This window comes from Kryptolebias marmoratus, linkage group LG12 (genome assembly GCF_001649575.2).
Source record: "Kryptolebias marmoratus isolate JLee-2015 linkage group LG12, ASM164957v2, whole genome shotgun sequence".
Classification (NCBI taxonomy): domain Eukaryota; kingdom Metazoa; phylum Chordata; class Actinopteri; order Cyprinodontiformes; family Rivulidae; genus Kryptolebias; species Kryptolebias marmoratus.
The window spans coordinates 12,383,913-12,399,313 of NC_051441.1; the positions used below are offsets into that span (position 1 = coordinate 12,383,913).

Below are 15,401 nucleotides of genomic sequence, written 5' to 3' on the forward strand. Positions count from 1 at the left end.
ATATATATATATATATATATATATATATTCAGAATAAAGTTGTAATATTTTTTGTTGTCCAAAAGATGGTGGTTTTTGAATTGTGTCAACATCACAATTCATTTATCATCCGATATTAAACTAATACTTTTTATCAAATTAAATATGTAATGTCAAATTACAAAAACAATCAAACACAAAGTAGATGACGACAAATAAACAGGTTCAGATTGTTGAATACGCAGATCAGTAAGTCAGTAGACAGTTCTCATATTAAACAGTAGTTTTTAATCTAATTCATGCTTTATCTTTCATGTCAGGACAAAGAGATGTCCCTCCAGACTTGAGGATTGTGTTGATTGGAGGAAGTGAATTAAATGGATGCCCCAGTGGTAAAAGCTCAGCTGGGAACATCATACTGGGTCAAAGTGTTTTTGACACCAGCAGAAGAACAGCTCAGAGTGAAGCGAGGCAGCAGGAAGTACTCAGCAGACATGTCACAGTCGTTGATACTCCAGGATGGTGGTGGATATATACACTACAGCACACCACAAAACTGGATCAGATAGAAATCCAGAAAAGTGTCCATCTGTGTCCCCCAGGACCTCATGCTTTTCTTCTCGTCATTCCTAATGATTTATATTTATATCCGTATGTTCAACCATCACTAAAGCAACACCTGGATCTGTTCAGTGCAGACGTGTTCAGTCACACCATCGTGTTGTTCACTGCAGCAGCTCCATGTAGAGATGAAAACATAGAATTCAGAATCAAAAGAAGCCCAACGCTGCAGTGGATTCTTCAACAATGTGGAAACAGAAAACATGTTCTCAACATCAGAGACAGAGAGGACAGAGCTCAAGTCAAGATGCTTTTTGAGAAAATTGATGCAATGCTTGCAGACAACAGAGGCAGACATTATTCTGTTGATGGAGCTCATGGAAATGCTCTGAGAGAAGAGATGAAGGTTTGGGCTGAAGGAGCATCAAAAAGGTTTGATCAAGTGCAGAAACAAAGGAAGGAACTCAGAGCTCTGATTGAAGGTAGGTTACAAACTTCTGTTTCATAGAAGCTACAGTGTCTTATTGTATGAGTTAACATAAACATTCATATCAGAACACTATGACTGCTTGGAGAGCTTCACTCTGAATTCCTTACAAGATTTGTTTGTTTATGGAGCTGTTTTACATTTGAGTTTAAAAAAATAAAATCTCATAAATAAAGCTCTTTTATTAATCAGTTGAATTGCATGGTTTTATTAAATATTTTTATTTAAATCAAACTACCAGGGATTGTATGTTTCTCAGGAAAGAAAAACCTCTTTTACAGTCTAATGTCATGTTAGGTGTAAAACTACAGAGTTTAAGTTCGTTTTTATCTTAATGTCTTTCATTCCTTGCAGGTGGAAAAATCCCACCAGAACATTTCAGACTGGTGATAATTGGTCCTCGCAGGTCAGCCAAAAGCTCTGCAGGCAACACCATTCTGGGAAAAATGCCATTTGATATAAATAATGGTGGCAGAAGAACAACATGCTGTAAAATAAGTCACAGTTTGGTCGCAGACAGACGACTGACGGTGGTTGATTCTCCTGGATGGATCTTCAACCACACCCTTCAGGAAACCAGTGAGATGGACAAAGTTGAAATAGAGAACAGCATGAATCTGTGTCCCCCAGGACCACACGCAGTGCTGCTTGGGATTGAATTGTCAACTGCAGTCAATGCAACAGATCTGAGATCTGTTCAGGAACACATGAGTCTGTTTAGTGAAGAAATCTGGAAACACACAATTGTTCTGTTTGCCAGAGGAGACTGGCTTGGAGTGAAGACTGTGGAGGAGCGTATAGAGAGTGATGAAGGTCTGCAGTGGATGGTGAACAAGTGTGAGAACAGGTATCATGTCCTGAACAACAAGGACCACAGTGATAAGACTCAGGTAGAGGAGCTCCTGGATAAGATCGAAGAGATGTGGGCAGGAAATGAAAATCCTTATTATGAAGTCGACCCGAGCCGAGCAGCAGAAATAGAAGCCAAGAAAGAAGCTGGAGACAAGAAGGCCAAAAGGATCAAGGAGATCACTGGAAGACAGTCAAGAGTCCTGAAAGAGCTGTTTGAAGGTAAGATACACTGAAAACATCATTTGTTAGTAACACATGCATTTCTCCTCTAACAAAAAAAACAATAATTTCTGAAATTTTTACAGACACAAAACAGTCAGTCACCGACATGAAGATCATTCTTGTTGGCCAAAAATGTTCAGGAAAGAGTATGACAGGAAATATGATTCTTTTCAATGAGAGATTTGACCTTAATTTTGACATCAGTCGGCTGCAGAAGGTACCCAGTATGCTTCCTGTACAGAAATATTTACCAGTTTAACAACCAGATTAGTTGTCAGTAATCTGTGCCTCATGTCATAGTTTGTGTTTTGTATCTTTGTAGGACATCCAGGATCAGAGAAGACCTGCAGCCTGTGTGAAACATGAAGGAAGGTTTGATGGAGTCAAAGTGACGGTTGTAGAAACACCAGGCTGGTTCAGAGACACGACACCACCTGACTGGATCAAAGAGGAAGTTTCCCACGGTGTCTCCATGTGTGCTCCGGGGCCTCATGTTGTTCTCCTGGTTGTTCCAGTCCTCACATCATTTACAGAGAAAGATCTCAAAGATCTGGTGGAGGTCTTGCGGCCGTTTACAGACAGAGTGTGGAGACACTGCATGGTGCTGTTTACCATGGGAGACTTTCTCAATGAACGACCTGTTGAGGACTACATCGTCAGAGAGGGCAGATCCATCCAGGAGCTTTTGGAAAAGTGTGGCAACAGATACCATCTTCTCAACTACTGGCATTTTGGTGATCCTGCTCCAATCAAAGAGCTGTTCCAAAACATTATTGATCTGGTAACAAGAAACAAAGGATGCTTCACAACTAAAGACAAACAAAGAACATTTCAGAAATTACCTCAGCAAAAAACAATGACAGAAGAGGAATGGAACAGGAGGGAGCAGCAGCTGATAGAGAGAGTGATGAAAGCTTTAGAGAAGGAACCAGAGAAACAAACTGTTCCCTCTATGAAGGTGGCACACAGCATGGATGAAGGTCACATTCCTGACTGTAAGTTTATTATGATGTAGAATAAACATCTGAGTTTCCTCATATTCTCAGATAAACTGTATACATTGTTGTAATGAATGACACTCTTCTTCTTCTGTTTCAGTGAGCGGAGATGTTGCCTCAGAATCTGGGAGCATTTCAGAGCTCAGGACCCAACGAGCTCATGACCACGTCGCTGAATGGTTGATGAAGAGTTAAATCGTCTGGTATTTCCTCTGGGATTGAGAACTTTGGTTCTTCAGTCTTTTTTCATGATCTTGATGATCGTCTTTAAAACAATTAAAGGTAACCAATAAAAGTTTCTCTCCCTGAAAAGGAGAAATTACTCACTTCTCAAACAAACTAAACATTCTCAAATACTGTAGATTTAACTCGGCTACTTCAGTTGACAAAACAGGTGAAACTCCAGAGGTGGAACTTTTGTATGTTTGTCTGTGCAAAATAAGTTGCAACAGTCAATAGTGTGACACTCTGTCCTTTTAAAAAAGGAAGTTGCTAAAGGGACTGTTTAGTTTGAGTTGTCAGACCGGACAGAATTGATTTCTAATCACTGGAGTTATAAGTTTCCAGAATGTTTTACATTTATGTGTATAGGGGATTGTGTGATTGTGGGAGTGTTTAGGTGATTGTTAAAAGGCTGTGTGAAGCTTGAATTGTGCAGAGCACTGCTCAAAATGTTTTGGAATCTGATGTACTGCTCTCCTTGCTGCAGCAAGCAACAAACCTCGGGCCTTTAAGGGTTTTTCCACTACACGCTTCCTGTTATCTGGGGATTGTTTTTTTATTTATTTATCTGTAAATAATTAGAAATACTGCATTTAAGCAGCCTGTTTAAGTGAAATTGCTTCAGATCTTTTTTTTTGTATTTTATTTTGTGTGATTACTAATGTTCAGCAATCTCATGTTTTATATTTTTGACTTTTCACATCACTGTGTTTTTGGAAAATTTCCAAAAGGAAAAAGTGATGCAGTTCTGATGTAACTCAGCTAACATTATTTGTAGTTTTAACAAGAGGATAAGTTACCAAATATGGTGTGTAGGAAATTAATAAAGAAATAAAAATACGGTTTGTTACACAATCTATTAATCCTGATTTTATTTATAATGCGTTTTGCACTTTTAGCAGTAATGTACAAACTGAATGACTGTTGTGGCATTTTCTTTGTTCACATATGAAAAACTTCTATATCTATATATATATATCTATATATATATATATTTTTTTTTTTTTAATCTGTGCACAAATCATTTAAAAATGTAGAAAGTCCCTTCTACTTCACTGAAGCGACCATATGCTGTATTTTACATATTCAGTACAACTGAACTTCTCTATATTTTGATTTAAAACCTATTTCACATGTTAGACCTACCAGGACATTTTGATTTCGTAAGATTCTTTTTTTTTTGGTTACTTTTGCTTTATTCTTGTCTTTTTGTTAAATTTTCTCCTTGTGTTTTCAGTCAATCCCCGCTCATTCTCACCAGTTCCTGTTTGTCTTTAAGTCAGGTGTTCTTTCTGTTTATCACCTCAGATCCGTATACACCCTCTGTTAGTCTAGGATTGGTTGTCTTCTGTTTGTTCCTGGTTGCTGACAGTGGTTTCAGATCCTGTTAGTCTCCCTGTGTTTGATTAGTTCTTGTTTTCTGCTTTTGTTTAAATAGAATCAAGTTCTTCTGAAGCTCCTCGTGTCGGTCTGCATCTCTGAGTCTATTTCCTCAACACTCCAAAACACAACAGATTCGCCTTGAAGAAAAGGTTTATTCTTTGAGGAGTGCATGTCACCTGCTGCCTTTCATGTAAGAGTTTTAGACTAAGATCATCTTACGTTGAGAAATGATGGAATTGTAGCCAATTTGGTTAAACCTTAAAAATGACGTCATGTGCGCTCTTGTCCCGTTACTCCAAACGCCACACTAAGAGTATGTGTTGTGGGAAAACTCAGCTTCTACAGCAATCAACTTTTACCTCAATTTCTATTAAACTGAGTTGCAGCCATCTTTTGTTTTCTGAGGTTAGTTGGCTGGGGTGGCCATCTTGAATCTGCTTGACTCCAAAAGTTCATCAGTTTAGAGGCATGTCCAGTAATTACTTTCTGCAAGTTTCACCACAGTTCTTTCAGTGGTTTCTGACTTGATTTGGTAACAGACAGACACACAAACACACAAGGGAAAAATGTTATGTTGTTATTCAACAATGTTGTTATTACTGGTATGTGATTGGAGGCATCAGGGACAACACCATCACAGTTAGGTTGCAGCAGACGCAGCTGGTGAAAGATCTGACAGGCAGGACGAGCCCAGTTTAAAATTATGATTAGAGCTGCGAAGCTGACTGGGAAATTATTGTTTTAAAGTTTTAGGGTTTAAATTTGGATCATACATGAAGAAAAAGCTTTTGACAGTGTGTAAAACAGAATAATTTCAAAACTAACTTGGTTTACTTCAGAGGCGACCATTTCCTTTCAATACTGATATAAAATTACTACATGTTTTAGATGTTATTTTAGAATAGATCTACTCCACAAAGTATAGTTGGTATTAATAATACAGATGAAATATCAAACTGTGTCTCAGCCTTAAGATCAGGAACTTAGAACATTTCAGTGTTTGATGTCCGATCCTCAGCTTTATGGGCTAAACCAGTGGTCTCCAATCCTGGTCCTCGAGGGCCACCATCCTGCATGTTTTACTTGTTTCTCTGCTCCAACACACCTGATTTGAATCAATGGGTGATTAACAGGCTTCTGTAGAACATGAACAGGGAATTTAACCACTGAATTGGGTGTATTGGAGCAGGGAAACAAGGAAAACTGTAAGGATTTGGGTTTTGTTTTGTTTCTTGGTTTATTTTGTTATTATGTGTTCTGGTTTTGTCATTGTTGTGTCTTGTCATCATTCTCTTCTTGCCCTCAGTCTGCTTCTGTTTATCTGCCACGCCCCATCTCCACCTGTCCACAATCTTCATCACTCACCTGTGCCCACTTACCTCATTATCCTCTGCTTTAAAACCTGGTCATTTTCTCCACTCCTCTGCCGGTTCATTGTTGGTTGTTGTTGTGTTGTTGTTTTTGTTCATGGTTCCTCCTTGCCTCGTCTTGCTGTGTCATCTTTGGATTTTTGTTATAGTTTGTTTTGCTGCCACGTCAGCCTTTTGTTTTCTAGTTTTGTTATTTTAAAATAAATCAGTTTTTATTTTAAGATAAGTCTGCACTCTGGGTTCGCCTCTTCCACCTTGGTCCTTGACAGAAAACATGCAGGATAGTGGCACTCGAGGACCAGGATTGGACACTCCTGGGCTAAACTGTACAATTTCACTCAAAAACTGACTCTATGCTATCATCTGGCTCTTGGACATGAAGCAGGAAAGTTAATGTCATATGTTCATAAATTTCCAATCACTGTCCAAAAACCACATTCATAAACTTTCCCAGTTTGGTTATTGCTGCATGAAACTGCTGACTGCACGTCCAAACTTGACTTTTCAGGCATGTTTTTTTTTTGTCTTGAATGTTGATTACTACAGCTTGTTTATGGCAGCCTCCTAGTGACTAAATAGCCTTCCAAGGAGAGTGTACCAGTGGACATTTCAGAGCTAGTCAGTGTCATTGATTGAGCCATAAAGTGTTTGTCCATGGGGCTAACAGGACTTGGATAAAAGATTAGAAGGCTGGTGAGTGTTGATTAATGCTAAAAGATAACCTCTGGTCAGTGGTGCTGAAAGATTTATACAATTGGGTCTCAGCAGAAAAAATAAATCCATGCTCAATACCTGAGCTTAATTAAAACCAAGTTGTGACATCATCATAATGAGCCAAACGAGTGTATTGATAGATGAAGCAGGACAGAGCATCGGCAACACAACAAACTGGATTAAATGATGGGAATTCGAGCAATCTGGGTGTCATATTTTTCAGAATAAAGTGGTGATGGTGTGAGGAAGAAAAAAATCTCTGTATATTTAAAGAGGACCTTGTCTGTGTCATGACCTGCTCCACCCCCTGGACTTAGGCTTCCTGATTAGTATTCAGTGAATTTATTAAAACAATCTCTGGTGTCTGGGAACAGGAGAATAAATGTTGGAGGGGAGGCTGAGTTCAGCTTCCTGTGTAACTCTGTGAAGAGGAAAAAACTCCCCTTCTCCCAGACCTGAAGGTCCCCCTGTCCTTTGTCTGCTTCTGATCTGATGATCAGACACAGCAGTTTGAGGGTTTCACTCTTCAGATCTTATTTTCACATGCTGTGCTTTTGTTACCTTTAGGAAAAAAATAATTGGCCCCAAAACTGGTTTCTACTCATAAATAATGTTTATTACATAATTACTTAGCTTGTGTATTTGTTTTGTTCTGTGTTTTTCGACTATTTTGACTTGTTTAAATAGAATTCAACACATTTTTAATTATTTATTTTTTGGTGATTCATTCTCAGTCTTTTACTTTTATGGACTCATGAGGCAGGACATGTCACTGCCTGCAGTCATCTCTAGATGTATTATGAAACCTTTCTGATGGTGATCAGACCTGTTCTGCTGGTTTTAGCTCACTGATTGAACCACTACTAACCCTGGGCCTCATGTCATTCTAACAAATGCAGGAATGTTGTGCAGCATAACCTGCTGTGTCCAACAGTGTAGACTTTCTCTTAAAAACAAATAAATAAAATAAAGTTATAAGATAAATTATCAATTAAGCAGCTTGGACCAGACAGGCCGTACATGAACAGAGCACAGAAAAATAAAGACAGAGGAGAGATATTTACCTAATAAATCAACATAAGTTTCTGTTCATAACGACATTAAATGAACACTGATTTGTGAGACTGTCCTTCCAACAAAGATTAGTTTTATCACAAGAATTAAACTCCTCAGATGGATGTAAGTGGAAATGTAAACTGATTTTATTTGTGATCAACTGTTCAACAATCAAAGTAAGATTTAATTTACAAAAGTGTTAACTTTTTATTCACTCAGACAGAATAAAATAAAAAATTAGACAATGGGCTGAAGAAACTGTTAATTACACATTATTATCAGAGTTCTGCTGATGTTTGGGAAGAAACAAGAACAATTACTTTAACTGTGGTGAATCTGCTTCCTGGTTGCTGGTTCCTGTTACCTCATTGGCTAGTGAATTAATCACCCACAGCTGCAGAAGATCCATCAGAGTGGCTGCATACTTAAGGTGGCCATTTGGATCAGACCAGCGCTGGAACATCGCTTGCCTTGGAGTTACTGACAATCCTGAGCCTTGTCTGATCCGAGTCACTGGCCACTGCCTGAAGATCCTGCGACCACTCACTCGAGCCTGTCTGCCTCTCAGAGAACCTGTGTACTGGAAGAACTTACCTCTCCGTCTGGAACCTAATCACTGGGACACCTTCTCCTCCGACCACGACTGGTACCGTGCTCCTCCAAGCCAATCCTCAACACGCTTCTGTAAGACAAACAACTAACACTAATCAAGCAATTACCAACTCAACCTGCGAGTAATTGAACAAATACTCACCACCTGCCTTCACTTCCAGATCTGGTCCTGGGTTATTCGTGCACTGTAAATAAACTCACTTACCTTTATTCTGCGTCTCCTGAGTCTGTCTGTCCTCGAACTGCTCACCGTTGACTAGCTGACTAATCCTGACATTAACAAAAAGATAAACTGCTTTAATGAAGACAATTTGTTGATTTCTGTTCTCATCGTTGTTTTACTATTTAGCTTTGACAGTTTTCATGAAGTGTTTTTTTGTTTCTTCTAACCTCACTTAAACTTTAAGAACCAAAAGTAAAATGGAATAAGTCACACCTCATTCCTTTGTCGTTACTATCACCTTGGAACAGGTTTTGAAGCCTCACAAAAAGAAAAACTTCAGAGAGAGACGAATGCAAATGATGTTTACCAACTGTGGTAAGAAACTTTTTCATAAAACTATTTCCAAAACTGTACAGCCTTTTATATAATTACAACATATTTATTAAGGAAGTATTTACATGTGCTTTAGCAAACTATTTACAGACCAAATAAACAGAATCAAAGTTTGACTCCATAGGAAAACTGTCTGAACTTTTCTTCGCTGTTTTGTGGGAATGTAAAAGAAGTTTACTGGTCTGCAGACTTCATGCTTAAATATGAGGGCGGCAAAAAAAAAAGGAAAAAAGTTGGCATTGTTGTCCTGATCTTGTTTTCTGTTTGCTTGTTTTTAATGATTAACTGCATGAACCATTTATGCTGTCTGTAAATGCAGATAAATTACTCACTACATTTTGGATATCATCGGAGATAAAGATTGTGTTGCTTGATTGTTTGCTGGCAGATTTCAATAAATTCTCTCTGATTCAGGATGAAGAAACCTTGAACTGACCTTCAGATAGAAAATTTACACAGATGTGACGGCAAAGCAATAGAGAAGAAAGAATAAATCATTGTAAAATAAAAAGTTAACAAAATGTGTCCACAGTAACAAGACAACAAACTGCAATAAAATCAACAATAAATAAATAAAAATAAGACAGGTGTGATTAAATAAGGTTCAATACTGTTGGTTAACTTCTGATTTTTTTTTTTTTTTTTAATCTTATCAATTAGTTAAAACACTTGACGCCCTGTTTCCTTTTTTTTCAGCTTTTAGTTTCACTCCAGTTTAACGTCTGTACGGTCCAACAGCAGCTGGAAAATTTATTAGATTGATGTGAAAATAATGGCTGAAGCTCCTGAAGTTTCAAACCCAGGTGAGTGATGTTTTCATAAAACTCTTCGTACTTTTCATTTATAGAGAATCAACAAAGTCTGTTTAGTTCTCCTGTTTTTAATTGACTCTTGATGGGACAAATAGAGGTCATGATTTCTGTTATAAGAAACAAGTGGACAGAAGACCTAAAGTGGACAAATAAGAAAACAAAATCCACTTTAAAATGCAGAATGTTGGTTGAAGAATTTGTTAAAGTGAGAATGAGATCAAATCAATCAGGTTTTCTTTAATAAAGTGAAGCTGAGTTCACAGCTGTGTGCAGCTCAATATGTAGTTACTGCTCTTCATCCTGGGGTGAGTTGGATGTAGGTGGGCCTGAAAGAAAGACAAATATTAAGAATTTAGTCATTTTATTAATGGTAGAAATTGTATCAAATAAAAATATATATAACAAACATCAGAGTTGCGAATGTAGAAACAGCACCATCTTCTGGACAACAATAAGAAGAACAACTTCATAGTAAAATCAAATTCAAGTATTTATATATATATATATACATACATTATATTAAAACAACTTCCATCTGGAAGTGCCACAGAATCTCAGTCCTGGCGTTCTTCACTACTAAGTGGAATCTTCCACTTTGACTGTAGGACGTCCAGTCCTTTTTCATTACAGATGTTCCCGTACACTCATCCAGCCACTTGGTTATAGCTTTCCCTGTACACTTTGTTTGCCTGTATCCTACATCCTGCTTTTATGTGCTGGACTGTCTCAGTGGCATCTTTATACAGCCTGCATCTTGGGCCCTGTCTGGTATCATAGACCCCAGCCTCTATTGCTCTTGTGCTGCCATGATTAGTGCTTCTGTGCTGTCCTTCAGTCCAGCCATCTCCAGCCATTGGTAGGATTTATTGATATCAGCCACTTCCTCAGTCTGCTGGTGGTACATGCTGTGCAGGCGCTTGTTCTTCCATGCGGGTTCTTCTTTCTCCTCTTCCACATTGGGTTTCTGCTGCCTGAGACATTCACTTAGTAGATCATCATTGTGTTGATGGCTTGGACTTTGTTCTTACCATTCAGCTGGCTCTTCAGGATCTGCCTTACTCTCTGTAGGTATTTGGTTGTGGCTGACTTCCTTGCGGCCTCATCCTGGTTGCCGTTTGTCTGCGGTATACTGATGGACTTGTAGCTGTCCTGGACATCTGCAATGTTGCCTTCAGGTAGTTCAACCTCTTCAGCTGTGATCACATTGCCTCTTTTAGACACCTTTTGGCTGCACTTATCAAGTCAGAGTGACATACCAATGTCCTTGCTGTATATCCTGGTGAGGTGAATCAGTGAGTCAATGTCTCACTCACTTCTGGCATACAGCTTGATGTCATACATGGTGACTGATGACTGTTCCACTTTGGATCCGGTATCCATAGCCACTCTTTGCAATCATCTGGCTGAGGGGGTTCAGGCCCAGGCAGAAAAGGAGTGGGGACAAAACATCACCTTGGTATATGCCGCATTTGATTTGACAGATATATATATATATATATATATATATATATATATATATTCAGAATAAAGTTGTAATATTTTTTGTTGTCCAAAAGATGGTGGTTTTTGAATTGTGTCAACATCACAATTCATTTATCATCCGATATTAAACTAATACTTTTTATCAAATTAAATATGTAATGTCAAATTACAAAAACAATCAAACACAAAGTAGATGACGACAAATAAACAGGTTCAGATTGTTGAATACGCAGATCAGTAAGTCAGTAGACAGTTCTCATATTAAACAGTAGTTTTTAATCTAATTCATGCTTTATCTTTCATGTCAGGACAAAGAGATGTCCCTCCAGACTTGAGGATTGTGTTGATTGGAGGAAGACGATTAGATGGACGCCCCAGTGGTAAAAGCTCAGCTGGGAACATCATACTGGGTCAAAGTGTTTTTGACACCAGCAGAAGAACAGCTCAGAGTGAAGCGAGGCAGCAGGAAGTACTCAGCAGACATGTCACAGTCGTTGATACTCCAGGATGGTGGTGGATATATACACTACAGCACACCACAAAACTGGATCAGATAGAAATCCAGAAAAGTGTTCATCTGTGTCCCCCAGGACCTCATGCTTTTCTTCTCGTCATTCCTAATGATTTATATTTATATCCGTATGTTCAACCATCACTAAAGCAACACCTGGATCTGTTCAGTGCAGAGGTGTTCAGTCACACCATCGTGTTGTTCACAGAAGCAGCTCCATGTAGCGATGAAACGCTAAAATCCAAATTCAAAAGAAGCCCAACACTGCGGTGGATTCTTCAACAATGTGGAAACAGAAAACATGTTCTCAACATCAGTGACAGAGAGGACAGAGCTCAAGTCAAGATGCTTTTTGAGAAAATTGATGCAATGGTTGCAGACAACAGAGGCAGACATTATTCTGTTGATGGAGCTCATGGAAATGCTCTGAGAGAAGAGATGAAGGTTTGGGCTGAAGGAGCATCAAAAAGGTTTGATCAAGTGCAGAAACAAAGGAAGGAACTCAGAGCTCTGATTGAAGGTAGGTTACAAACTTCTGTTTCATAGAAGCTACAGTGTCTTATTGTATGAGTTAACATAAACATTCATATCAGAACATTATGACTGCTTTGAGAACTTCACTCAAAATACATTACAAGATATTTAAGATGTTACTTTTTGAGTATGTTTATGTAGCTGTTAAATCTTTGAGTTAAGATAAAATCACGAAAAAGCTCTTTTATTTATCAGTTAAATTACATAGTTTTGTAAAACATGTTTTTTTAAGTCAAATTACTAGGAATGAATTGTTTCGTTAGAAGAAGAAATTCTTTTTTTCTACTCTAACGTCATGTAATCTCATTTTTTTATGCAATTTGTTTTTTCTTGCAGGTGGAAAAGTCCCACCAGAACATCTCAGACTGGTGATAATTGGTGCACATTATGCAGCCAGAAGCTCTGCAGGCAACACCATTCTGGGAAAAAGTGCATTTGATGTAAATAATGGTGACAGAAGAACAACATGCTGTAAAATAAGTCACAGTTTGGTCGCAGACAGACGACTGACGGTGGTTGATTCTCCTGGATGGTTCTACATTCACACCCTGCAGGAAACCAGTGAGATGGACAAACTTGAAATAGAGAACAGCATGAATCTGTGTCCCCCAGGACCACACGCAGTGCTGCTTGGGATTCCTTTAGCAACAGCAGTCAATCCATCATATCTGAGATCTGTTCAGGAACAAATGAGTCTGTTTCGTGAAGAAATCTGGAAACACACAATTGTTCTGTTTGCCAGAGGAGACTGGCTTGGAGTGAAGACTGTGGAGGAGCGTATAGAGAGTGATGAAGTTCTGCAGTGGATGGTGAACAAGTGTGAGAACAGGTATCATGTCCTGAACAACAAGGACCACAGTGATAAGACTCAGGTAGAGGAGCTCCTGGACAAGATTGAAGAGATGTGGGCAGGAAATGAAAATCCTTATTATGAAGTCGACCCGAGCCGAGCAGCAGAAATAGAAGCCAAGAAAGAAGCTGGAGACAAGAAGGCCAAAAGGATCAAGGAGATCACTGGAAGACAGTCAAGAGTCCTGAAAGAGCTGTTTGAAGGTAAGATACACTGAAAACATCATTTGTTAGTAACACATGCATTTCTCCTCTAACAAAAAAAACAATAATTTCTGAAATTTTTACAGACACAAAACAGTCAGTCACCGACATGAAGATCATTCTTGTTGGCCAAAAATGTTCAGGAAAGAGTATGACAGGAAATATGATTCTTTTCAATGAGAGATTTGACCTTAATTTTGACATCAGTCGGCTGCAGAAGGTACCCAGTATGCTTCCTGTACAGAAATATTTACCAGTTTAACAACCAGATTAGTTGTCAGTAATCTGTGCCTCATGTCATAGTTTGTGTTTTGTATCTTTGTAGGACATCCAGGATCAGAGAAGACCTGCAGCCTGTGTGAAACATGAAGGAAGGTTTGATGGAGTCAAAGTGACGGTTGTAGAAACACCAGGCTGGTTCAGAGACACGACACCACCTGACTGGATCAAAGAGGAAGTTTCCCACGGTGTCTCCATGTGTGCTCCGGGGCCTCATGTTGTTCTCCTGGTTGTTCCAGTCCTCACATCATTTACAGAGAAAGATCTCAAAGATCTGGTGGAGGTCTTGCGGCCGTTTACAGACAGAGTGTGGAGACACTGCATGGTGCTGTTTACCATGGGAGACTTTCTCAATGAACGACCTGTTGAGGACTACATCGTCAGAGAGGGCAGATCCATCCAGGAGCTTTTGGAAAAGTGTGGCAACAGATACCATCTTCTCAACTGCTGGCATTTTGGTGATCCTGCTCCAATCAAAGAGCTGTTCCAAAACATTATTGATCTGGTAACAAGAAACAAAGGATGCTTCACAACTAAAGACAAACAAAGAACATTTCAGAAATTACCTCAGCAAAAAACAATGACAGAAGAGGAATGGAACAGGAGGGAGCAGCAGCTGATAGAGAGAGTGATGAAAGCTTTAGAGAAGGAACCAGAGAAACAAACTGTTCCCTCTATGAAGGTGGCACACAGCATGGATGAAGGTCACATTCCTGACTGTAAGTTTATTATGATACAGAATAAACATCTGAGTTTCCTCATATTCTCAGGTAAACTGTATACATTGTTGTAATGAATGACACTCTTCTTCTTCTGTTTCAGTGAGCGGAGATGTTGCCTCAGAATTTGGGAGCATTTCAGAGCTCAGGACCCAACGAGCTCATGACCAAGTCTCTGAATGGTTGATGACGAAAGTTAGACAGACTGAGATCTCCTCTGGGATCGGCAGTGTTTGTTCCTCAGCAGCTTATATGGAAAGTTTAAATGAAAGTCGTCTAATGGCTGAAAATCAAACAACAAATCGATGTTTCCTGGAAAAAAGTAAAGTTGTTTCTCCTCATATGAGCTTCTTCTCAAACACTGCACAGATGCAGCGCAGGAACTCTTGTTAGGAGAAACAGATGATATCTGAGTATTAATTTGGACATTTTTTTAACAAGTTCTACAAATACTGCAGAGTGGATCATTCAGTCTGTTTAAGAAAAACTTACCTTCATTTTCTGATTTTGTTGTGACTTAATTGCAGAGTTTTTACAATTTATTTTAAAAGTACATGTAGTTCCTGCATTATTTTGATTTTTGTTTTTCAAATAGTCACATTTTAATCTTTTAAGGCCTACATATTGTTTCAATCTGGAACAACTGGAACTATTGTTTTCTTTTATTGCTGAGTGAACAGTGTATAAATGCTCTACAGTTTGATTTATTCACCACTAGGTGTCCCTGTTGGTCCTCAGATTCATCAGACATGAGCCAAAAAAAAAAAGACATAAATGAAGCGTTTAAATATTTTATTAACAGCTTTTTTAATTCAACCTATATTAGATTAGTTCTGTGTAATGATGTGCTTTTCTCACATTATTTACACAATGTTGTGTTTTACACAAAGTACACAAAGTACTCGAATGTTGTTTCAACATCTGATCCCAAATGATTTAAATTTATACACTGTGCTGATTAAATATTAAACACATTTCTGGTAATATTCTTACTTACAT

The 15,401-nt window shown here is 38.5% G+C and overlaps 2 protein-coding genes across 4 annotated transcripts; both read left to right on the top strand.

Moving 5' to 3' along the window:
- Positions 1-197: 197 nt before the first annotated feature.
- Positions 198-4,904, top strand: LOC108239208 (GTPase IMAP family member 8-like). 2 transcript variants are annotated; one of them, XR_005233811.1, is made up of 6 exons: positions 198-1,022; positions 1,382-2,098; positions 2,185-2,318; positions 2,424-3,096; positions 3,200-3,381; positions 4,760-4,904. XR_005233811.1 is itself a non-coding variant. In XM_017421789.3 (5 exons), exons 1-5 carry the CDS (start codon positions 293-295, stop codon positions 3,292-3,294), a joined length of 2,349 nt encoding a protein of 782 aa, XP_017277278.2. In that variant the 5' UTR covers positions 198-292; the 3' UTR covers positions 3,295-4,722. The 2 variants fall into 2 exon arrangements, 1 of the variants encoding a protein (XP_017277278.2); XM_017421789.3 differs by lacking the exon at positions 4,760-4,904 and having other exon boundaries at positions 3,200-4,722.
- Positions 4,905-8,268: 3,364 nt separating this feature from the next.
- On the top strand, positions 8,269-15,376 carry LOC108239202 (GTPase IMAP family member 8-like). 2 transcript variants are annotated; one of them, XM_037978625.1, is made up of 9 exons: positions 8,269-8,528; positions 8,928-8,994; positions 9,709-9,815; positions 10,893-10,999; positions 11,615-12,337; positions 12,688-13,404; positions 13,491-13,624; positions 13,730-14,402; positions 14,506-15,376. In XM_037978625.1, exons 4-9 carry the CDS (start codon positions 10,987-10,989, stop codon positions 14,793-14,795), a joined length of 2,550 nt encoding a protein of 849 aa, XP_037834553.1. In that variant the 5' UTR covers positions 8,269-8,528; positions 8,928-8,994; positions 9,709-9,815; positions 10,893-10,986; the 3' UTR covers positions 14,796-15,376. The 2 variants fall into 2 exon arrangements, with proteins under 2 accessions (XP_037834553.1, XP_024862912.1); XM_025007144.2 differs by lacking the exon at positions 10,893-10,999.
- Positions 15,377-15,401: the final 25 nt, after the last annotated feature.